The 24,600-nt window shown below is 40.6% G+C and overlaps 1 protein-coding gene across 3 annotated transcripts; it reads right to left on the reverse strand.

Moving 5' to 3' along the window:
- Positions 1 to 76: 76 nt before the first annotated feature.
- ip6k1.L (inositol hexaphosphate kinase 1 L homeolog) lies at positions 77 to 23,208 on the reverse strand. 3 transcript variants are annotated; one of them, XM_041589266.1, is made up of 7 exons: positions 23,041 to 23,208; positions 12,155 to 12,202; positions 6,048 to 6,389; positions 4,641 to 4,860; positions 4,153 to 4,334; positions 3,798 to 3,973; positions 77 to 2,833 (listed from the first exon to the last, which is right to left on the reverse strand). In XM_041589266.1, exons 3-7 carry the CDS (start codon positions 6,268 to 6,270, stop codon positions 2,396 to 2,398), a joined length of 1,239 nt encoding a protein of 412 aa, XP_041445200.1. In that variant the 5' UTR covers positions 6,271 to 6,389; positions 12,155 to 12,202; positions 23,041 to 23,208; the 3' UTR covers positions 77 to 2,395.
- Between the last annotated feature and the right edge of the window lie 1,392 nt (positions 23,209 to 24,600).

A 24,600-nucleotide genomic window follows, 5' to 3' on the forward strand; every position in this document is an offset into this window, starting at 1 on the left:
CGAGTTTTTATATGGTCATGAAACTCCCTGGTAACTTATAGTATCCTTATAATTTACAAGAGGGGGTACTTTATTCACTATATAAACAGCACACTTCTACAGTATTATAGATGTGCCTTGGTGACTTCTAAAATACTTATAAATTACAGTAGGAGGTACATTATCCACTATATGTCAGCTCGGCCTTGTTACTCTGTATTCTCTGCCCCTTTCGCCACAAAGGAGCCCAAATATTGCATGTTTCCCACGAACAAACGCACAGGTCTCTTTACCTCCTTTGGTTTCAATAAAGACATTTCTAGAAAAGAATCGCAGCACACGGTGGCGGATACTAGCAACAAATTCTTTCCCGAGATGCACAGCCAAGGTACCATAGGATAAATTTGTTACAACTCAAGTGCCCAAAGAAGGCTGGTCATTTCAGATTGACAGATGAAAATCTGGCAGTTACAATGCAATAAGATATAGGGGGTTATATAATATAAGGCACTAAATTTGCCCAGGAGCAGTAACCAATAAGATGTTTGTGTGACAAGTAAATGCTACCTGCTGATTGGTTGCTATAGGTTAGTGTACCTGGGCAAATTTAGTGCCTTTAATTTCATAACCCCACTAATGTTTAATCCCAATTCTTCAGGGTTATTATTATGTACTGCTGAATAAAGGGCAAGCTATTATGATGTGAACAAATAAGTCCGTTTATATGAAAGGTGTACTGCTGTTTCTAGTGGCAATCACTTGTGGGCAGGGTCTGACCAGCCTTTTTCAGTTTCACTAGAAGAGGGAGAGTTAGGCTATTTTGACTACTGGAGGTTTCCCCCAAGACACCACTGAAGTCATGAAGGCATTTGCAATGCCCCATGTAGTGTGCAAAACTTTTATGGGGTATTGTACAAATAGCCATGTGACTCTTTGTGTAAAAGCTGCCAATATCAAGAAAGAACATTAAATACTGCAAATGTACTGAGAAGAGAACTATTACATTATATATAAGTGACTTTTCTAGTGCTGTGTTTTCAGGCTACTTAAAACATGGCCCTTAAAGTGCCCAAAGTAGCTCTGTGTGCGATGACTCTTAAAAGCAAATCCGATCTTCAGGTGTGACATGTTCCTAATGCCTTCCACAAGATATCCCAGACCAAATACATTTCCCTGGCACATCATACTTTCAACGAGGTAAAATCTCATAGGGCGATGCTCCAGTATTTTGAGCTCTACTACTTTTCTGGGGGTCAGAAAAAAAAAAAAACACAGCAAAAGCCAAGTAACTTGTTGCAATTATAATCATTGGGAAGTAATACAAGAAGCAAGTGCTACGACTATGACAAAGAATGCATTTTCAGGGAATTTCCATGTCAGTGGGACGGCCTTTTATTTATTATAATCGGATCTTCAAAAACATCTATCTAGTATTTTTTATTTATAGTTTTCTTTGCCCTCTGCCACCAAAAGGGATTGGAATCAGCACCTGATTTTTTGCTAGTGTAGATCTATTGTGATTCTAGCCTTTTAGCAGCTGGTATCGTTTAGAGTTGGTAGGAGCCTCCCGTTACATTACTTACCTAGGATAGTGGCTTAAATATTGTTCAGAAGCACACCAGCCTGCAGTATGCAATGGGTTGAATACAGCTCGGTGTGATTCAGTTTGGGAAACAAGCTTTCACTCATTGTCTTGTAAACCAGGTCACAAAAACACTTGTGTTAACTTTAAAAAAATATCAGCCAATCAACCCTTCTGAAGAGAGAAGGCTGGCATTACACACAGATAAGCGTGAATAATATAGCTCTATATAGATTCAATCTGATATATTTGTGTCTATATATATATAGGAATATAGAAATATGTACACTGATGTGGCTGAAAGCCATAAGTCCGAAGGTCTCTAAAAGGGTCCATATTTTCGTTGCATTGCACTTCTATGTTCTCAGCCAAAAGGACGGATTTCTTGGGAAAATTGCTATTGTCCAGTCCCAAGCATGGCAGCAAGAACAAAAGGCCTGAGAAATGACAGTTTTCTGTGTAAAAAGAGCTGTATTTTTGCATTTCAGAGCAAAGCAGGTTTGCAGGAATTTGTATACAATTCTCGCCCCAAGAGCCATTGAAACTGTATCTCACGTGCACTTTTCCACGTTTATTATGCGACAAACGCCTGCGCTGGAACAGTTCTTTGCATACCTTGGCAAGCAGTAGGGCAACAATTCCCATTTTTAGCAGACAAAAAAAAGCTCATAATCAAGGAAAAAAGTTCACTTGCAGAATATAATGGATTTCAGCATAATTTGGTTTATACAAGGAAGGGAAAAACATGAGTGCCGTTACCTCCTTGTATTTGTGTGACTCGCATCAGGTGAAATGGCTAAGCAGGACCAGGTCATTTGTTTGCTATAATAAAGATTATTGGCTCTCATCTCGAATAAGCTCCAAGATATTGATAAGGCTGCGCAAGCCCAAAACATAGCCTTTGTCTGGCCCATCATGCACTGTGGGGTCATCACGGAAGCCCTTATAGGTGCTGTGGGCAAAGTCAATCATGCGTACATCTACTTTGGGTGCGCGTTCCTGGGCCAATGGATCAGCTACATTGGTTGCTGGATAGTCTCTCCCATTATAAATAATTAGAAGGGAGCTAGAATAAAAGCGATAAGAGGCTTGGCTTTCCAGGACACATTTAAGGTGCCTCAGGTTGCTAAGGATGGGTTCAAACAGATCAACACGCAGGCGAACACCGTTGTAAAGATACTGGAACAGGGCCTGCCGGAAACCTTCTGCACTCAGTTCTCTCCCATAGTACTTGTTTAAACAAAGGTAGTGCCCCGTGTCCACATGAAAGACCTGCAGAGGAATAAAGCCGAAGTTAACATTCAAACTAATTATCAAGCCATTTCCAGCAGAGAAGTCGCGGAATTAGAAGAGACAGATGTCAAACTGCATGGATAAAACCAGATTGAAAAATACTGGTATTTGATCTCTTATATGGAAATCTTATATCTATAAAGCTCTGAACTACACAACAGCCATCTCCCATGCATTTAAGCAAATTACTTATTTTTTTTTAAAAATTTCCTATTTCTTTGTAATAATAAATTAATTAATTTTACTTGATCCTACTGAAGATATCATTAATCCATATGGGTGGTGGTAAAACAATCCTATTGGATTAATTTAATGTTTTAATAGTGAATAAAAGAGAATAATTGATTTATGAGCATTGAATGGGTGGAACACCGTGCAAGACTGCAGCATAGTACGGTCCTAAACCTTTAAAGACACACACATGCTGGGATACGATTACAGTGCCATCTTAATTGGGGAGTTGAGTTGCGCTGAATAAAGGTGACCATACATGAGCAATCAGAGCGAGGACAGCATCAACTAGCGGAAGCAGTCCCCGATCTGATGGTAAAATCAATCCTGCCCGATCAGTATCCGACCGACTTTTGGCCGGATATAGAGGCCCCATACATGGGCAGATGAACTGCCGAATCCGAGTCTAAAGGCCAAAAATGGGCAGATTCAATCTGACTTTGTATGGTCATCTTTAGATTGACCTTAATGCCCATAGCCCACCATCTCCCACACTCAAATGAATCCCCCCTTTGTCTCAACACCCTTGCTTCCTTAGCTTTATTTAGCTATTAAACGCCTTAGAATTTTTCGCTTTGGTGTTTAGTTATGAAGGGTTCTGCGTCTAAGTCACTATTTATCCTGAGAATATTGAAACCAATATTGCCTGTAACCCGAGAATATACAACCCTCCGTTTCAATAGAGTTGTGCATAATATTAGGCCTATAGTACCTGCATGCCGCATACTCTCACACCAAGTGTGGCTGATGTGCTCTGTTCACATTTCTTCATCTGCCGGGCTGCCTTCTCCTCTGAGGCATCATCCCCATGTTGTCGTGTGCCCATTTTAAGATCCAGAACACAGGGAATCTCAAAATGGTGTACCACATTCTCCAGAAGAAGGAACTCTGGGGTGGATAGGGTTAAGGACCTGTGACAGAACTGCAAGTGGAATTTTAAACATCACAACTTAAAAGATTAGCCTCTTTGCCGCCATATGGATCACACTATAAGGGCTGTTAAAGGCCTCTTATGCTAGCAAAGATTTTCAAATTACTTTCTTTTAACCCTTTCTCTCAGAGGATACTGTACAATTTGCGATCCTTGGACTCCGAGCGCATGCGGTTGAGTTGCTGCTTGTGACAGCGCAAGCTCCAAGGGTTGTAGCTTATTCTTTCTGAGCTAATTTCATTGTTGCTGTCCAGCATCTGAAAAGGAACATCTGACTGCATGAGTAGCTCCAACTTTGGGCTCTTCATCTCTGGTACACTAGAGGGAGATTGAGGTTACAGCAGTTAAGAAAAGCATGGATAAACTCCTTGTTAAATAAATAAATAAATAGGAGTACTCAAAAACTATAATATCTCTAGCTCCTTGATGTGTGTATTACAAGCTCTTTATCTTGTGAACTGGGAACTGCAACAAGCATCTCTATATTAACTAGGTTCATACACCTTACTTGTTGCATTAACGTTATCTACACATAACATGCCTATCCATTCTTCCCCTTTATGTTGTGCATAGCCAATAAAGATCCTAAGATGGTACAAAGAAAATATCCGCTGTTTCAGATACCTCTCTGTGTTTTCCCCGGTTAGCAGTGGCCATTCATCCTTATGGTCAGAACTGCTTGCAGTGCTACTTGTGCGGTGTAAGCTTCTTCGGGAGTGTTTGCGTCTTGGATGCTCCCTCTCAAAAGCTTCTTCCTGGTCCACAGCTTCATTCTCCACATAGGGATATGCCACCAGGTTAATGTAACCGTCGCTGTCGCCTTCAAAACAGACAGACACCACTCCTGCACAAACAAAAAAATTTATAAAAGCAATAAAATAAGTTTAAAATAGATAAAGTTTCCCTTTCGGTAGGCTGTCACCAAAGATATCTCTGTCTGTTCTGCAGCAGTACACAAAGTTCATTAGGCATATATTACTCTGGCTTTGTAACAACTGTACTGGCTTTAGCTCACACACTTAAATGAGATTCTAATTTGTTATTCTCCGACCTGGTTTTTACTACATGGTTGCCTAATTCTAATATAATACACAAGAGTCATGAATATCCTGTAAATTATATCCTTCTAAACGGTGACTAGTGATGTCATCAGTTATAAATGGTGAGTAGTGATGTAATTTTTGTCACATGACTCCTAAAACTGGTGTATTATAATAAATAAAGTACCCCTTGTTGGAAAATGAGGATATTAGAAGTAACCTTTATATGGTCATGGAACTCCTCGGTGACTTAGAATATCCTTATATTTTACAATAGGGGGTACTTTATTCACTATATATTGGCCTACTATTACCCTATTCAATTGCATAACTGCAGGACGTTTACAAGAAGCATTTGTTGCTGTAGGTTTGATAATAAAGCAATTTTTCAGACAGCTGAGGTTACTCTCGTATTTATTTAATTTCTGTTCAGTAGCCAATGGTATTCCTCACTGGTACTAGGCCACTGTGAAAATGAAACAACCCTAGGTAGGGATGTAATCTGTACTACAAATCTACTTCCCACCAGCCCTAAAAAGGCACTTCTCATAATTGTACCCATTAAATAGTAGTAAGAGTTTCCATTAAAGGTAAAGAATTCCTAGTAAGCCTGAACTGTAACAATACCACCAGGAATGTGTGAAATAAGAATGTGCACTTCCAAATTACATTCAAGGAGTCGCAAATGTATTATAAAATTAGTTAGCAGAAATATTTAAGAATTTTAACTACATATATGGATGGTTATTTCAGACTCCCCATTTCCAAATCATTGGCTAGCCCAGTGGATAACAGCCTGAAAACAAGCAAGGCCCAATTCACATCTCACACATATGGAACTACCAGCTTTGCCGGAAACACGTTCATAGAAATAAACCCTAGAGAGAATAAATATAAAGAGAATAAAATATATTCTGGGCCATTAGTACTGAAGGGAGTAAATAAGAAACAGACGTGGAAAAAGGAAGAACAGTTACAATGGGTTTGTTACCTTTGTATTCTGGGGTGAATTCTTTCATTTCGGGTGGCAGGGACTCATAAAAACGCTGCTCCCTGGAGATGAGGGGCTTACACACAGTGTGGTCATCATAGCGCATCATACTGCTGTGCCCCCCCACCTGATGGATAAATGGCTCCAGCAGGACCCCCCGGCCCCTGTCACACACTGTGTTCTTGATGCACTTCCCCACTTCCATGGTTTGACAAACACACATTGCGTTGGACGCCCGATGCTCGGTGGGGGCATGGGGAAGGGCTTGGGGGCCTGGGAACAGCACTGCAGAGCAAAGAACAGTGGATGGCAAATCTCTCACACTGGAATCACTCCAGGAATCTGTGGAAATAAAATGTAAAACAAGTTATAGACTGCAAATAGCTACACTGTGTGTTCACTTAAATACTGCAATATTGTGTGATGTAGCATTTTAACTTGGAGGAAGTGAATGTGTGTTAATGTAAATGTGCAGATGTAGCTGAATTACTCGTATTCCCAGAGCAAAAGGCTGTTAGATGAAGCTGGAGACTGTAGTTCAGTGACAGCTGAGGGATCACAAGTGCTTGTATTTAGAATAGCCGTCAATCAGTAAAAGGTCCTTGTAATGTGTCCTGCTGAGGAATTCTTGGAAGAATGTGGAAGATGCAAACCTTTGTGTGCCCGATACATTTCAACAGCGAGACAAAAGAACCCAAATTTATCCCTTCCGGATGGAGCAAATGTAAAAACTACTGCAGTCAGTGGTTAAGTATTTCATGCACAGAAAGGAACAAGTTTCCAGTTCTAATAAAATGGTCTGAACTGCATCTTTCCTACGTCCATGTCTGCCTTAGAACTACTCGGTGTCTGTATCATCCTTCCTAAGATCTGTTTCCAGCCCTATCCAATTCCATACTAAGTTCCCCAACACTCTAGCAGTGAACCCCATGAACCAAAAACCTAAAACCACCTGGAGGCTCAAGTTCTCTCCTTTGATACTTGGCTAACCCAATTCTCACGCCAATCACCTCCTACCTGAACTTGCAGGGCTATGCATAGAAGCACAATCAGCACCTCATGATCTCTCCAAGCTCTTTAATTATTTGCCAACAGTAGTTTTAGGAAAAGCAAGGCAGGACACTTCATCAGGTGAATATATAAATGAACTTTCCCTTTACAAAAGAATTACACAGAATGGAATAGAATATCTGTGCGGCCTTTCTTTTAATGGCAAAATTCCTCTTCGCGTACATTAATACACGGGAAAGACGATCGGCTTTTACACTCAGCGTCATATTATAGTACATATATTTTATGTATACAAATGAGTCGAACTGCTGTACAAGTCATATTGGAAAATAGGGTTCAAATTAAATTTGGTAATCGGATGAATCTTCTGTGAAAGTCTGGCAAAAATATGGGATTTGGTAAGCCTCTGCAACGGGCCCTATGCTTTAAATTTCACTTTAAAGGAGTGGTTAACCTTTAGTATGTTATAGAATGGTTAACTCTAAGCAACTTTTCAATTGGTCATTTTTTAGTTTTTATAGTTTTTGAATGGTTTGCCTTTTTCTTCTGACTCATTCCAGCTTTCAAATGGGTAGTCACCGACCCCATCTAAAAACAAATGCTTGAAGACAAAAAATGTATTGTTATTGCTACTTAATACTCATCTTTGTATCCAGGCCTCACCCATTCATATTCTAGTCTCTTATTCAAATCAATGCATGGTTGCTAGGGTAATTTGGGCCCTAGCAACCAGATTGAAAATGGAAGAGCTGCTGAATAAAAAGCTAAATGTCTCAAAAACAATAACAAATAAAACCCAATTGCAAATTGTCTCAGAATATCACTTTAAGTCTCCTTTTTATTAGGTATGCACCGAACTCACTATTTTGGATTCGGCCGAACCACCAAATCTTTCGTGAAAGATTCGGCCGAATACCAAACCGAATCCGACGAAAAGGGGAAAACATTTTTTTACTTCCTTGTTTTGTGACAAAAAGTCACAATTTCCCTCACTGCCCCCTAATTTGCATATGCAAATTAGGATTTGGTTCAGCCGTGCAGAACATAGTAACATAGTAAGTAAGGTTGAAAAAAGACATGTCCATCGAGTTCAACCTTTTTTTTTTCTTTTTTATTAACTACCTGCCAGTTGATCCAGAGGAAGGCAAAAAACCCATCTGAAGCCTCTCCAATTTGCCTCAGAGGGGGAAAAATTCCTTCCTGACTCCAAAATGGCAATCGGACCAGTCCCTGGATCAACTTGTACTATGAGCGATCTTCCTTAACCCTGTATTCCCTTCACTTGCTAAAAAGCCATCCAACCCCTTCTTAAAGCTATCTAATGTATCAGCCTGTACAACTGATTCAGGGAGAGAATTATTATATGATCCCCTTATATATTTATACAGTTATCATATCACCCCTTAAAGGAGAAGGAAAGCTACGGAGGCATTTTATTGCCAATAGATTAGCTGCAATAGTGCAAGCTAGAATGCTATATTTATTCTGTAGAATGTTTTTCCATACCTGAGTAAAAAGCTCTAGAAACTCTCTGTTTGTTTAGAATAGGAGCTGCAGTATTAACATGGTGTGACATCACTTCCTGCCTGAGTCTCTCCCTGCTCTGGGCTCAGATTACAGTAGAGAAGGGAGGGGTGGGGGGAGAGGAGCAAACTGAGCATGCTCTTGCCCAGGGCAATGAGGTTTAAGCTGAAGGCAGGAAGTCTGATACAGAAGCCCACGAGTACACAATAGAAGGAAAGAAATGCAGTGTTTCTTTTGACAGGGGACTCAGAGCAGCATTACTTTGGGGGATTACTGGTATATTTAGATGAACCTTTCTGATAAGGCTTACTTAGTTTTAACCTTTCCTTCTCCTTTAAGGATTTGGCTGAATCCTGTTGAAAAAGCCCGAATCCCGAACAGAATCCTGTATTCGGTGCATCCCTACTTTTTATTATTTGTGAGGCTAATAGTGAATGCCCATGGTTACAGTGTAAGCATGAATGGAACAGTGTAAGCATATAAAGGGCTCAATCCACGGTTCCGTTTTAAACCCCTCTACATAGGAGGTTCTGAGATAAAGACAGGCTGGAAGTTGCCATTCATAATCTAAAGTCCTGACATGCTTCTGTGGCCCTCTATAAATCTTTTGTCAGCACTGGAACTGAATATTAAGAGCAGGCAGGAATATAATGAAAGCACAAGTATTCTGTGAGCACAAGCACTTTTATAGGTCTATGCATACACTAGCAAGGTGCACATAAACACTGCAATGCAGCAAAGAAAATATTACACGGGGGGGAACTAGTTCTGTAATGAATGTGCAGTCTGTAGGTCGTGCAGTCTGTAGGTCGTGCAGTCTGTAGGTCGTGCAGTCTGTAGGTCGTGCAGTCTGTAGGTCGTGCAGTCTGTAGGTCGTGCAGTCTGTAGGTCGTGCAGTCTGTAGGTCGTGCAGTCTGTAGGTCGTGCAGTCTGTAGGTCGTGCAGTCTGTAGGTCGTGCAGTCTGTAGGTCGTGCAGTCTGTAGGTCGTGCAGTCTGTAGGTCGTGCAGTGAAAGATTCCCAACGTCCTCATGTGACCCAAACCTGTAGACAGGGTGGCCTCTGGAGTCAAATGCCTCCTTGTATTTCCCAAGGAATAACAGTTCCAGAGCAAAGCAAAGGCCAAATAGTCCTCACATGCAATAAGACAACTTTATTCCCCTCATTATACAGGTGAGCGCATAGAAAAAGTTAGAAGGGACATGCAGGACTATTTTCATTCCAGCCTCTCTGCTTAGCTGTCTACAACTGAGCTGACACAGATAATTAGCCCAGATCTTACATAGACATATTTATTTCTTTACTTGTCCTTAATCCTTGCTGTTCCCTTAAGGTGGTGACACGCTAAGATTCGCGGAGATTAGTCGCCCAGCAACAAAACGCCTCTTCTTCAGCCAACTAATCTCCCCTAAATGCCTTCCCGCAGGCTAGAATGTAAATAGCCAACAGGATGGCACTTAGAACGCTTTGTTTTACGAAGTCGCCCAAAGTTTCCTTGCGAGGCAACTTCAGACGACTTTGGAGAATGAAGCGTTCCGAGTGCCATCCCACCGGTGATTTACATTCTAGCCTGCAAGAAGGCATTTAGGGGAGATTAGTCGACTGAAGAAGAGGCGATTTGTTGCTGGGCGACTAATCTCCCCGAATCTCAGCGTGTCACCACCCTTACAGCATTACTGCCCCAGCTGATTAAATGGGTCCGACACCAGACAAAACCCCCAAAAATGTAGCGATTCGGGAAAGAAAGTCTGAAAAATCGGATGTTTCTGGTTTTCGCTTGATTTTATCATGTTTTTTCTCGATCCAATTAATTTGAGTTTTCTTAAAATTAATAAAGAAGGTTGAATTGGGCATTGGAGTTTGGTTCTGGTTTTTTTTTAATAAAATAAGATAAATTTGGAGTTTAGTAAATAATCTCCTATTAATCCGCCTCAGAGAATAGAAAAGTATAAACCAATACCAATTTCAATTGCAATTATATAAACTGAATAAATAAAATGATGGAAATACATATTTTGCTTCACTGTGCTATTTGTTTTGGGTGAAAAGCCATTTAAACAAGATAAAACATACAGGTGGGGAAACATCCTATAAGATTATATATATTATAATACACAAAAGCCATAAATATCATGTAAATTATATCCTTATAAACAATGAGTTCTGATGTCATTTCTGTCACATGACTCACTAAAATTTGTGTATTATAATAAATAAAATACCCCCAGTTGTAAAATATGAGGATATTAGAAGTTACCTCGGAGTTCCATGACCTGTATAAGAACACTCGGCCTTCGGCATCGTGTTTTTATATGGTCATGAAACTCCTCGGTAACTTATAATATCCTTATATTTTACAAAAGGGGGTACTTTATTCACTATATAATACACAAAAGCCATGAATATCTTGTAAATTATATTCTTATAAACGGTGAGTTCTGATGTCATTTCTGTCACATGACTCACTGAAATTGTGTATTATAATAAATAAAGTACTTGCCGTTGCTAAATACAGATATTATTCGTCACCTCAGAGTTCCATGACCTGTATATAAACACTCAGCCTTGTTTTTATATGGTCATGAAACTCCTCAGTAACTTATAATATCCTTATATTTTACAAGAGGGGGGTACTTTATTCACTATATAACCTGGAATAAAGACAGTATTGATGAAAATCCTGTGTTATGTGTCTAATATTCCATTTTATTAAGATCAGGAGTCATTCAGTGTGACATAAATAATGGGAGGAAGAAATGGCTGTTTGACATGACTGTATTTGTGCTAGCACCTTCACATATCAGTGTCTGAAGCAGACAACACAAGCTAGCTATCCAGTCTCCTGCCACAGAAAACATTCCTAAACCCTTATATCTTAGTCTAATAATAATGCAACGGATATAAATAACCTCCCACCCCTCTTCCACTATTCGTATAGTGTGTAATGATAAAACGTGCAGTACATCCCTTGTTCAACACGGCTCTCTCTCTATAGGGTTGAACATACATTTTGCCTACTGTTTCAAATCGGAAATTTTTTTTTTTAAAAAAAAAATTCCTTGAGTTAGACAGGGCAAACAAGGAAACTAGTCTCAGTTTTCATTTTCGTGGTTCTTGCTTAGTAGTTACGCTGTGCTGTTTAGATAAGCCTCTTGTATTATGAACTTCTGCTTATCTGTAGGTCACAATGGGAGTGGGGGGATGTTGCCAAACAAGCAGATTTTCCCAATAATCTCACTTTGAGGCAATATCAGGCAGATTCGATCATTTGACCCTCGGGGCAAACAATCAGATCACAATGACTGGGATATAGGCCATCAGGGCAAGGACCACCACATCTACAAACCAATGGGGTCCTTTGCCTCCACTGAATTTTCAAACCTGCCTGATTTACGGGCAGATATCAGTTTGGTAGGCCCATCAGAGGGCACATGCATGGGGCAGATAATCTGCCAACTCAGCCCATCACTAGCCTGTGTACGACCTGACACTAGAAAATTAACCTTTTAAAATTGGCTTTGCATGCTTCTTATAATTTTGCCATACAGTTTTTGCCCAATGCTTTTACATTACCTGTCTATGAGGGGGCTGCCATATTTGCTGAAATCACAAACTGGAGAACTGCTGAACAAAAAAAATGAATCTCAAAAACTGCAAATAATAAAAGACGAAAACCAATTGCAAATGAGAATATCACGCTCTACATCAGGGGTGCCAAAAGGTAGATCGGGATTTACCAGTAGACCTTTAGTTGGTGATCAGTAGATCTCAAGACATTGCCAACAAAAAGCTTGTCTAAATCACCCTTCTGTTTTATGCTTCTCGTTCAGATTTTTAAGGTTACATAAGAAATAATTGTTTCATAAGAGAATTTATATTTCTATATTTAAAAATCAATATTTAAGTAACATTTTCCATGGCACAGAATGCTAACAGTGATATTATGTATGTAGATCATAATGAGACAACATCACTAAAAGTAGACCCCACATTAGTCAAATATGGACACTCCTGCTCTACATCATGCTTAAAGTTAATTTAAAGGCAAACAACCCCTTTAAAATTAGTAAATGACTGGTTTAAGTAGACTGGTAGTTTCAAAGATGAGATGAAACTGAGAATTGTTTCTATATGTCACCAGACAGGAAAAACCAGACTTAATTTCGGTTGGTCTTTTAGAATTCGAATTACGTTTTTTCCATTCGAAATCGACCCTTGATAAATATGTCCCCTAAGTGTAAAAAAATAAAACAAACAATGATACAATAGTGCTCTGGGTTTTTTAAGCATAAGTTCTACTTATTTTTAAAGGGTGTATACTACCCCTTTAAAGGAACGGTAACGCCCAAAAAAATAAATAAAATGAGAAATGCTTTATATGCAATTAAAAATAATGTATTGTAAAGCTGCATTGGTAAAAAGCGTGTGCTTGCTTCAAAAACACTGCAACACTTTTCATATAAATAAGCCTGCTTTGTAGGGCAGCCATTAAAGTTAACACATTATCCTGGACACACACTAATGGTGGCCATACACGGGCAGATAAAGCTGCCGATATCGGTCGTTTGGACCGATTTGACAGCTTATCTGCCCCTGTATGGGGGCTTCCGACGGGTCTTCCCGATCGATATCTGGCCACGATATCGATCGGGAAGGTTGGATTTTTACCCGACCGACCCGTCGGAGCCGCTTGGCGCATCGTAATTCGATCGTTCGGCCATACGGCCGAACGTTCGAATTACCCCCGATATAGCCACGCAGTTTAGTGGCATATCGGGGAAAGATCCGCTCGTTTGGCGATGTCGCCAAACGAGCGGATCTTGGAGTCTATGGCCATCTTAAATGTTCCACCCGGTACAATCCACAATTATCTGCCAACGGGTCACACAGTTTACCCAAAGGTCTCACTGGCATAAACAGTATTACCAAAAGGTCGGCTGATGCGTGGCTAGTTTAGGGATTTACCCAAAGGTCAGCCTGTTAATTTATGATAGGATCTTGGATTATGACAGAAGCAGCCATCTGAAGGATTATGATAGGAGTAAGTTCTGCTGCTCCGGTGTGCGAGGATCCTGGTTCTAGACATAGACTGTAGAACAGCCTTTTTTACAGGGAGCCACATTCAAATTTAAATAAAACTTGGAGACCGACAGAAGCATGTCAAAAGTTCCTGGGGGGCCATATATGAGCTTTGATTGGCTGCTGGCAGCTCCAATGTGGACTAGAAGACAACTCGAGGCTGTGTTTGGCTGCACATATGGTCTATGCACCTCAAGTTTGCCTTCACATATGGTTTTTATGCACCTAAAGTCTGCCTTCAAGACAGGAATTATAAGCACCTGCTTTGCAGCCACTGGAAACGACATCCAATGGGTCGGTGAGCAACTTGTTACTCTCGAGGCACTGGTTGGGAATCCATGCTCTAGAACAGGGGTCCCCAACCTTTTTCACCCATGAGCAACATTCAGATTTAAAGAGAGTTGGGGAGCAACACAAGCACAAAGAATGTTCCTGGGTGGTGCCAAATAAGGGTTGTGATTGGCTATTGCTAGCCGCTATGTGGACTGGCAGCCTACAGGTGGGTCTGTTTGTATAAAAACCAGATGTACTACCAACCAAAACTTGCCTCCAAGCCTGGAATTCAAAAACAAGCCCCTGCTTTAAGGCCACTGGGAGCAACATCCAAGGGATTGGTGAGCAACATGTTGCTCAGGAGCTACTGGTTGGGGATCACCGCTCTAGAACATGACTAACATTGCAACATAAAGGGATTACTTCCACCCTATGAATTATTGATGTGCGGGTCAGGGTTTTCCTGACCCGATCCCGACCCTAACCCGCCCTGCTCCAACCTGCGCCCGCCCGCACCTGCGCTTCCGGGGTCGTTTTATAGACCCGCGCCGACAAAAGGGGTGGGGCAGGCAGACGCAAGACTATAAAACCGGAACCCAGAAGTTGGCATTTGAAGGTGGTGGGCGGGGAGAGCAGAAGAGCTCAACCCGCACCTGCCTGTGAGGAGCAGTGCAAGGTTGACCCGAACTTACCCGACCCGCGGGTATCGGGTCGGTCTGCACATCATTAATATGAATGTATTTATTGCTTCACTTATCGTGTTTCACTGCAGCCTATTGGTTAGCATTATTCTCATAGACATAGAAAGCTGAATTTATATCCCACTGCTAAATGTATTCCCGGGCCAGCAATCCCCTGCAATAAAATTTTTTAAAAAAGAATGAAATAGCAACAGCTAGGGGAATTTCTAAAGCAGCATTAGCATCTTACCTGTAGTCTCCAGGCATCCCTAATTAGACATATATGTGCAACATTATAAAAATCCCTGAGCTCCAGCTAAAAAATAAACTTAAATTCCAGTGAATCCAGTTTTCCTTGCCCTTTAAAAGGGGTTGTTCACCTTCCAAACACTTTTTTTCAATTCAGTTGTTTTTAGATTGCTCCCCATAAATAAAGACTTTTTTTCAATTACTTTCCATTATTTATTTTTCCAAAATCTAAGTTTAAAGGGGTGGTTCAACTTTAAAGTAACTTTTATTATGTTATAGAACGGCCAATTCTAAGCAACTTTTCAAATGGTTTTCATTATTTATTTTTTTATATATCGTTTTATAGTTATTTGTCTTTTTCTTCTGATTCTTTGCAGCTTTCACATGGGCATCACTGTCCCCATCTGAAAAAACAAATGCTCTGTAAGGCTACAAATGTATTGTTACTTTTTATTACTGATCCTTCTATTCAGACTCTCTCCTATTCATATTCTTGTCTCCAATTCAAATCAATGCATGGTTGCTAGGGTAATTTGGGCCCTAGTTACCAGATGGCTTAAAATGCAAATTGAAGAGTTGCTGAATAAAAAAGGTAAAAAAAACTCAAAAACCTTCAATAACAAAAAATTAAAACAAATTGCAAATTATCTCAGATATAGATATAGAATATCACTCACTACATCATACTAAAATTTATCTCAGAGGTGAACAACCCTGTTAATGTTTGTGACTGGTGTCAGTCTGGCAGCTCAGTAATTCAGGTGCAGACTCTAAACTGTTACATTTTTACAACATTTAGTTGATACATTTCTCAGCAGCATCTCTGGAGTATTAGCAACTATTGTATCAATTCTATAACAGCTGCCTGTAAAGAAACCCAGAGATTCTGCTCAGGGACAAAGACAAGAAATGTATCAACTAAATGTATCTATTTAGAACTGTTTACAGGGTCGTCGACCCCCCCTGAGCTGCTTCAGAAGATGAAAAATTACATTTTACACCAAAATATTAGAAAAACGTTCACATAGAAAATTGAAAGTCACTGGAAAAAGTTGTTATTTCTGGTGATCAATCTGAAAACAACTAATTGTTTGAAGGTGAACCACCCCTTTAATGAATATTCATACAGCATCCGCCATATAGTTTTTGGCCAATTTACAGAAAGCTTGGCTATTTGGTAGCTCCTATGTGGACTGGCAGCCTTCAGAAGACTCTGTTTGGCAGTACACATGGTTTTTATACAACCAAAACTTGTCTCCAAGCCTGGAATTCAAAACTAAGCACCTGCTTTGAGGCCACTGGGAGCAACATCCAAGGGGTCCCATATCAACATGTTGCTCACAAGCCACTATTTGGGGATCACTAATTTAGAGCACCATGACCACATACATGCTGCAATGCAAGAATTACAATTGCTTAAGTATTTATTCAGGCAGGAATATGTCCCTTAATGTGACATACACAAGTTTGTGGGTCATGGACAGGTTCTGGCTGAACTATTTCCACCCACGACCTAAATTTTACCCTATTCTGACTCAGGGAGCTGTGAATATACAGTGGTGTGAAAAACTATTTGCCCCCTTCCTGATTTCTTATTCTTTTGCATGTTTGTCACACTTAAATGTTTCTGCTCATCAAAAACCATTAACTATTAGTCAAAGATAACATAATTGAACACAAAATGCAGTTTTTAAAGGAAGGTTTACGTTATTAAGGGAGAAAAAAAACTCCAAATCTACATGGGCCTGTGTGAAAAAGTGATTGCCCCCCTTGTTAAAAAATAACTTAACTGTGGTTTATCACACCTGAGTTCAATTTCAAAGGTAATAAAGCCATTTCTAAAGCTTTGGGACTCCAGCGAACCACAGTGAGAGCCATTATCCACAAATGGCAAAAACATGGAACAGTGGTGAACCTTCCCAGGAGTGGCCGGCCGACCAAAATTACCCCAAGAGCGCAGAGACAACTCATCCGAGAGGCCACAAAAGACCCCAGGACAACATCTAAAGAACTGCAGGCCTCACTTGCCTCAATTAAGGTCAGTGTTCACGACTCCACCATAAGAAAGAGACTGGGCAAAAACGGCCTGCATGGCAGATTTCCAAGGCGCAAACCACTTTTAAGCAAAAAGAACATTAAGGCTCGTCTCAATTTTGCTAAAAAACATCTCAATGATTGCCAAGACTTTTGGGAAAATACCTTGTGGACCGACGAGACAAAAGTTGAACTTTTTGGAAGGTGCGTGTCCCGTTACATCTGGCGTAAAAGTAACACAGCATTTCAGAAAAAGAACATCATACCAACAGTAAAATATGGTGGTGGTAGTGTGATGGTCTGGGGTTGTTTTGCTGCTTCAGGACCTGGAAGACTTGCTGTGATAGATGGAACCATGAATTCTACTGTCTACCAAAAAATCCTGAAGGAGAATGTCCGGCCATCTGTTCGTCAACTCAAGCTGAAGCGATCTTACGTGCTGCAGCAGGACAATGACCCAAAACACACCAGCAAATCCACCTCTGAATGGCTGAAGAAAAACAAAATGAAGACTTTGGAGTGGCCTAGTCAAAGTCCTGACCTGAATCCTATTGAGATGTTGTGGCATGACCTTAAAAAGGCAGTTCATGCTAGAAAACCCTCAAATAAAGCTGAATTACAACAATTCTGCAAAGATGAGTGGGCCAAAATTCCTCCAGAGCGCTGTAAAAGACTCGTTGCAAGTTATCGCAAACGCTTGATTGCAGTTATTGCTGCTAAGGGTGGCCCAACCAGTTATTAGGTTCAGGGGGCGATTACTTTTTCACACAGGTTTGGATTTCTTTTCTCCCTAAATAATAAAAACCCTCATTTAAAAACTGCATTTTGTGTTTACTTGTGTTGTTATCTTTGACTAATAGTTAAATGTGTTTGATGATCAGAAACATTTTGTGTGACAAACATGCAAAAGAATAAGAAATCAGGAAGGGGGCAAATAGTTTTTCACACCACTGTACACGCACTTGTCTGCTACTCCCACTTTGTGATCTCAGGGATGGGGGGCAGGTGCAGGTCTATAAACAGAGGGGAATTGCCAGTTCAAGAACCGGCTTTTTGACGGGTCGGGAGTGACTTCTTGTCGACCTGCACATCACTAGTCCCTAAATCAGTGATCACCAACCAGTAGCTCGTGAGCAACTTGTTGCTTTCCAACCCCTTGGATGTTGCTCTCAGGGTCCTGAAAGCAGGTGCTAATTTTTGAATTCCAGGCTTGGAGGCAAGTTTTATTTGCATAAAAACTAAGTATACTGCCAAGTAGAGCCTCTTGTAGGCTGCCAGTCCACATAGGGGCTATCAAATAACCAATCACAGCCCTTTTTGGCATCCCAAGGGACTTTTTCATGCTTGTGTTGCTCCATAACTCTTAACATTTGAATGTGGCTCACAGGCAAAAAAGGTTGGGGACCCCTGCCCTAAATCAAGGCCACAGCTGCAGCAAGCAGATCTCTGCCCAATTAGGTCACACAAGAGGTTAGCCAGACTGGGCTGATCTGATCGTTGGGCCCCATACCTATGATCAGTCACATGTAGGGCCCACACAAGCAATCTTACACTGGCACCTAAAGAACTAAAAAAGACCACTATAGTAAAATATCTCACAAGAGTTTAAAAGTAGGCAAAAAAATGACGCCCATAGACTTGTATGGCACTGTGCGTAAAAAAAGAAAAAGACGCGCGTCAAAACAATTTCACCGCGCGACAATTTTTGACGCCCATAGACTTTTATGGGCGTCTGCGACATTTCGCCGGCGAAATTTTTGGCGAATCGAAACGGGTCAAATTCGCCCATCCCTATTTAAAAGTTGTTAGGCTGGCACATATAAGACTTTCCAATCGCTCTGTAACTTGCACTGTAACAGTAAATAATTAAGGTTTGGATGATATCTTAATTTGCATCCTGGCCACATGCCTAAACACTTTACCTACTCCTCTAGTCAGTCAACCATTGATCTGTTGCTGCCAGTTTTACATTATAAAGCTACTCAGAACATAAATCAGAATATTTGGTCTGCAAAATTTTCCCAGACAACCTGTAAAACATCAACTGTGAGCACTGACCTAAAAAGGATAAACACATCGTAGTTTTTTCTCTAACTGGCCAATAATACTGAAATAAACACAAATTTACTAAAGGGTGGATTTTCGCTTTGGGGAAACGTCTCCAGACGTTATTTTGCAGCAAATACATGTATTTATTAAAATGCTATGTTTCATCTTGGCAGATAAACGCTGGCAAAACTTTGTGAACTATGAACATTTATAAGCAAATTTTCTCGTTCTTTTCTTCCTATCGAAACTTCGTTAACATACTTGCGCTTACGGCAATTTAAATATGCCGGGTACATACAGTATAGGTCATATATATATCTTTATTAGTGATTGTTGGTGATATAGCTGGAAGTGGCCACTTATTATTAAAAATGTCCAAAGAAGCTAAATACGAGATCTTCTATTGTCCTAGACATAAGCCCACCCTAAAACAAATATGACAAATCAAACCATATCAAATGGTTAAAAAAAAAGTTATAGCTTTTTTTTACATAATCCCATGTTAAAATATGAAAAAAACACCAGCGTCTGGTCTTTTTTTGCATACAGGATATGATGTCACTGATGTAGATTTATCTTATCAATTTTCAATGAAGAAAAACTCAGCCCTTTAGTAAATCTGGCCCTATGTGTCATTGCATTATACAATTCTAACAACAAAAACAAAGGAAGGTTTAAATGGCACATTTTGTCCTAATTTTACAGTCAGTGCTGGCATCAAACTAAATAAAGAATCATAGCTTTTTACAAATATGGTGATAGTATCCCCTCTGTTACAGGGGTTGTTCACCTTTTGGTTAACTTTTATTATGATGTAGAGAGTGATATTCTGAGACAATATGCAATTTTTTCCATTATTTGTGATTTTGAGTTACCGTATTTAGCTTTTTATTCATCAGCTCTCCACTTTGCAACTTCAGTAATCTGGTTGCTAGAGTCCAAATTAACCTGGCAACCATGCATTGACGTACATAAAAGACTGGAATATGAATAATAGAGGCCTGAATAAAAAGTAGCAATAACAATACATAGCCTCATTGCACCCCATCTTAATAGTTTAAAGGGCACCTTGAACCAAAGGGAACCTTGAACTTTCACATAGTGTATTTACAAGTATATGATTTTAGGTATGATTGTTGCCCTTTAAAAATTAGTGGCGAGCACAACGTTCCCTTGTTTGTTATAGTTATACAGGAGCAGTGACCAGCTCCATGTTGTAGCCCCCACCCTTCCCAGCTATAGTCAGGTGATCCCAGTGGTGGCCAATTAAATGGCAACCAAGTTTGGGAGTATTAACTTTGAAAACAACAAGTAAGTTGCAGGTAAAACTCAGTCCCTGTGTAAAATGTATAATGAAGCAATAGAATTATTAATGCATCAGATAAAAGTGAGCGTAGAACTGGCCAGACCAGGGATGAATTTGACGGCTTAAATATATTGCAATATATGGACAAACAATCCCTTTTTTGTTTAAAGCGCAAGTCATTTTTTAGTAGCTTAAGGCACAAAATGTCTCAATGGCCTAAATATATTGATAATGGGCTGAGTGCAGGGGACCACTTGTATTTGTCTACATTTGTAGTATTAGAGTAGTTGTTTTTAGATGGGGTCAGTGACCTCCATTTGAAAGCTAAAAAGAGTCAAATAATTCAAAAACTATATAAAATAAACAACAAAGACCAATTGAAAATTTGCTTAGCATTGCCCATTCTATATTAAAGTTTACAAATGTGAACCACTCCTTAAACTAACCAAACAAAATCATTTCACATAAGCAAAATAAACACAGTTTCATTCTAATTGTGTTTCAAGTGATAAGACTTTTTAAAATGTGCTGACATGTTGTGTACAAGGAATGGAGTTCTAGACAAGGGAATACTTTGCATTCCTTTACTCTCACAATATACAGATGACCACTATATTTGGCACAGAGGGGGTACATCATTATCATAATCTTTTTTATTTATATAGTGTCGGCAAGACATGCAGTGCTTTAACATGCTTTCCAACATTATCAAATGTTTCACTGTGAATGTTCAACTAAAATTCAGGATACTAGGATGTCTGAGCCTAAAAACACAATTTGTTCAGAGATTTAACTTATGAACCTATTTATATAGTGGCATCATATGCTCCACTCTCTGACGGGTCTCTGTCCAGAACTTGCACCATTTGACCTATAAATAGTTCTTTGAGAAGTTGCCTCTTTCCAGCTCCCATGGAGGTTCCCACCTTGTGTCAGCCTTCTAGTAATTGTGCTCTGAATCTTCTGCCCTTTTGGGTGCTTCAAACTGAGATCACCCTCCCAGTATCATCCGATCATTGGTCCATTTGGGCCCAGCTCATAGATGTCCAGACCAGGCAATGGATCTGCTCATCAGGTGAGGTCACCAAATATGTGGATCTTTAGGTGTATGGGCAGCTTTAGTACCTGGATGGTAATCTGCAAGGCAGGCACTCTAATGATATGCCCCTGCGCACACATTACTATTTGCATTAACCAATACTCACAAGCATGTTAGAAATTACACCAATTCCTAGTCCCCAATGACACGTTGCAAAATTACAACTACAAAAGTGACCAGAGGTAAAGAGGAAGGAGCCGGTTGCATTACAGGAAGGGTTGGGCCCTCAACTAGGGGAGGCAATAATGGCAAGATGTCCAACCTGCAGCAACAGGGTGCTGGGAGTTACACAACAAGTGGAAGATTTTCATGCTGACCATTTCTCATGTTTATAAGGTATATATATATATATATATCGTTCACACTGAGCAAGTGCTTTCTAGAGACACACAAAAAGAAAACGGAAAGAAATACCCATCTGATGACCTGTTGTTTTTAACCTATATAATATAGTGAATAAAGTACCCCCTCTTGTAAATTATAAGGATATTATAAGTTACCAAGGAGTTTCATGACCATATAAAAACACGAGGCCAAGGGCGAGTGTTTTTATACAGGTCATGGTGCTCTGAAGTAACTTCTAATATCCTCATATTTTGCAACTATTTATTATAATACACACATTTCAGTGGGGCTCATTTATCAACACTGGGCAAATTTGCCCATGGGCAAAAACCCATGGCAACCAATCAGATTGCTGCTTTCAAGGTTCTACTTGCAGCTTGTTTCAAAAAGCTAATCACTGATTGGTTGCTATAGGTAACTGCCCATGGGCAAATTTGCCCAGTGTTGATAAATGAGCCCCAGTGAGTCATGTGACAGAAATGACATCAGCACTCCCTGTTTATGACTGATGACATCAGAACTCACCATTTATAAGGATACAAGATATTCATGGCTTTTGTGTATTATAATTAGATAAACTTTAATTACATGGACCTCTATCTCTTAACATGTGCCACGACAGTTTACTTAATGTGTATATTAGTATTTTACTTAATGTGTATATTATTAGTATTTTACTTAATGTGTATATTATTAGTATTATTTCGCTGTCTGTGCTACAGCTGTATACAAATGCACAATATAAAGGAATACACACATTTAATATGTCATACCTATGGAGCTTTTGCTGCAAGGTGCCCAAACACATAGGAATCTGCCCCCCACAAGTGAATGACAAAATGCAGGAGTATAAGCCCAGTATGAGCCCAATATGCCTCAGATAACAAATCTCTCACATGGAGACAGACCTACTATAGTTACATCATTTCCTGGCTCATTCCCAGACACCCCAGCAAGTCTCCCCTGTGCTGCAGTAACGGCCTCTCTGCCCTAAGCTACAGCCAGTAGTGAGAGTGACACCAATCACCTGTGAAGCTGTCTCACCCACTGACCTATTCAAGCAAAGAACCTTCCCATCAGCCCATGCGAGCAGTGCTCTAGTACCTGTGAGTACAGCCTATTCCTTAGCCTAAGATTCTCACCTATGAGCATTTAATGCAGCCACGCCCAGCCCTAATCTGCATACCCCTCCTCTAATGGTACTTGCCAAATTTCCCACAGGCCACCGCTTCCCCAGCCTCTCACCATACAGATATATATATAACCAGCACCTTGCGACCTCGCGTCCCCTCCCCAGAAGATGTCCAGTCCCCTGCAAGCCCCACAAATGATTACACCGCCATACCTCCACTTTACTTTCCAGCTGCCTCCCACGGCGGTTTTCCCGGGCAGGGATTTGGGGGGCCGCTGCCCGCGGCTCTCTCCTCCCCGGTCCTAGCTCCCCTCACCAGCTCCAATTCTGTTCAAATCAACAACAAGATGGCGACTAGCCGGAAAGAAGGCGGCTCGAAGCAGCAGGGTCATAGCAACAGCCATAGCTAAGTCCCTCCTCCCACAAATACACGAGGCAATGGATCCTTCCTCACTAGGGCACTCATTCTCTCCATTGGTTAAGACAATTGTCATTCTCAAGCGAGAAACGCCCACCTACAGCCGCTGTCACTTGCTGACAGATTCCCGAAGCACGACTGTAGCCACGTGACTTGGAAAGGCATTACAATTGAATCAAGCCATATACTGTGGGTGGTGTTTTCCCGCCCCTACACTGTCAATCAATCTGCAGAGTACACCTGCCTTGGCAGGTCTGGACTGGGAGTCAAAATAGGCCCTGACATTTCAATTTCAAAGAGGCCCAAACAGCCCCCACCAGCCCACTAAATAGTGGCAGTGTATGGCTTCATACAGCAGCTAGGGTTGCCATTTTTCCTTTTCTGGAAAAAAATACCGGCCTTCCTATATATTTATCTTTTTTCCCTATTAATAACATTGGGATCAGCCATCATTTTTACCGGCCAGGCCTGTAAAATACTGGCCAGGTGGCAACCCTAACAGCAGCCCCTCTGGCATTTGAACCAGATTGCCAGGCCTGTGCCTTGGCGCCTGTTGGTGGTGGCGAATGTCAGACAGGTCATGAATAGAGTTGCCACCTTTTCTTTTGCTGTAAGTTGCCATCGACAGTCACTATTTATCGGGCTGGTGGGCACTGGTTGGACCTCTATGTAAACATTGTACAGTTTAAATACCAGGGCCTATTTTGAATTTCAATTTGGACGTGCCATGCCTGCTCCCTCCTCCGCCAAAGGTCTCTGTGACCCTTTGGCCCTATCTTCGTGTAATTGTTAAGAAATTGGGCCCTCAATGTCATGTTTTCTGTGGACCCTAGGTACCCCTCTCCACTCGAAAACAGGATGATTGTCTGACTGTATTACCTTACAACAACCACCTTGCTGCTGATCTCACTTGAGTCGTGCAGTCTCATGCAACCTGCATCTAAGTGAATATATAATCGAATTAGCAGTCATCCACTGATTTCTTGTCTCTAGGGTTGCCAGAATGCAGCAACGATGATGCCAATTATGCAAAGCAATTGGAAAACCTGTATTTTTTACCATAGTAAGTGGTAACCTATATGTCTTGTTTTTAAAGGGCATACCTACCAGAACTTCAGTTGTGATACCAACATGACCGCTTAAGCCACACTCTCAGGCTGTCTTGGCCAGATAAAACTAGATCATACAGAGGCAAGAAGGGGTTTAGGCAGCAACTCTAGTTATAGTTCAACAGCAAAGGACATAACTATTAGGGGGTAGAATGAGTAGTTATGGTCCTTTCCTGGGACCTTCTGTGCAAATAGAATTAGATCTTTCAACACAAACAGGGGAATTATGTCAGTGCACAAAATAGA

This window comes from Xenopus laevis, chromosome 4L, assembly GCF_017654675.1.
Source record: "Xenopus laevis strain J_2021 chromosome 4L, Xenopus_laevis_v10.1, whole genome shotgun sequence".
Taxonomy (NCBI): Eukaryota; Metazoa; Chordata; class Amphibia; order Anura; family Pipidae; genus Xenopus; species Xenopus laevis.

Excerpts from the sequence above, each read along its gene's own strand:
- ip6k1.L (XM_041589266.1), bottom strand. The coding sequence starts at position 6,270 with ATGTGTGTTTGTCAAACCATGGAAGTGGGGAAGTGCATCAAGAACACA. Across the intron at positions 4,861-6,047 it reads ATTCACCCCAGAATACAAAG|GAGTGGTGTCTGTCTGTTTT; the intron begins GTAACAAACCCA and ends TTGTTTGTGCAG. Across the intron at positions 2,834-3,797 it reads TGAGAGTATGCGGCATGCAG|GTCTTTCATGTGGACACGGG; the intron begins GTACTATAGGCC and ends ATTCCTCTGCAG.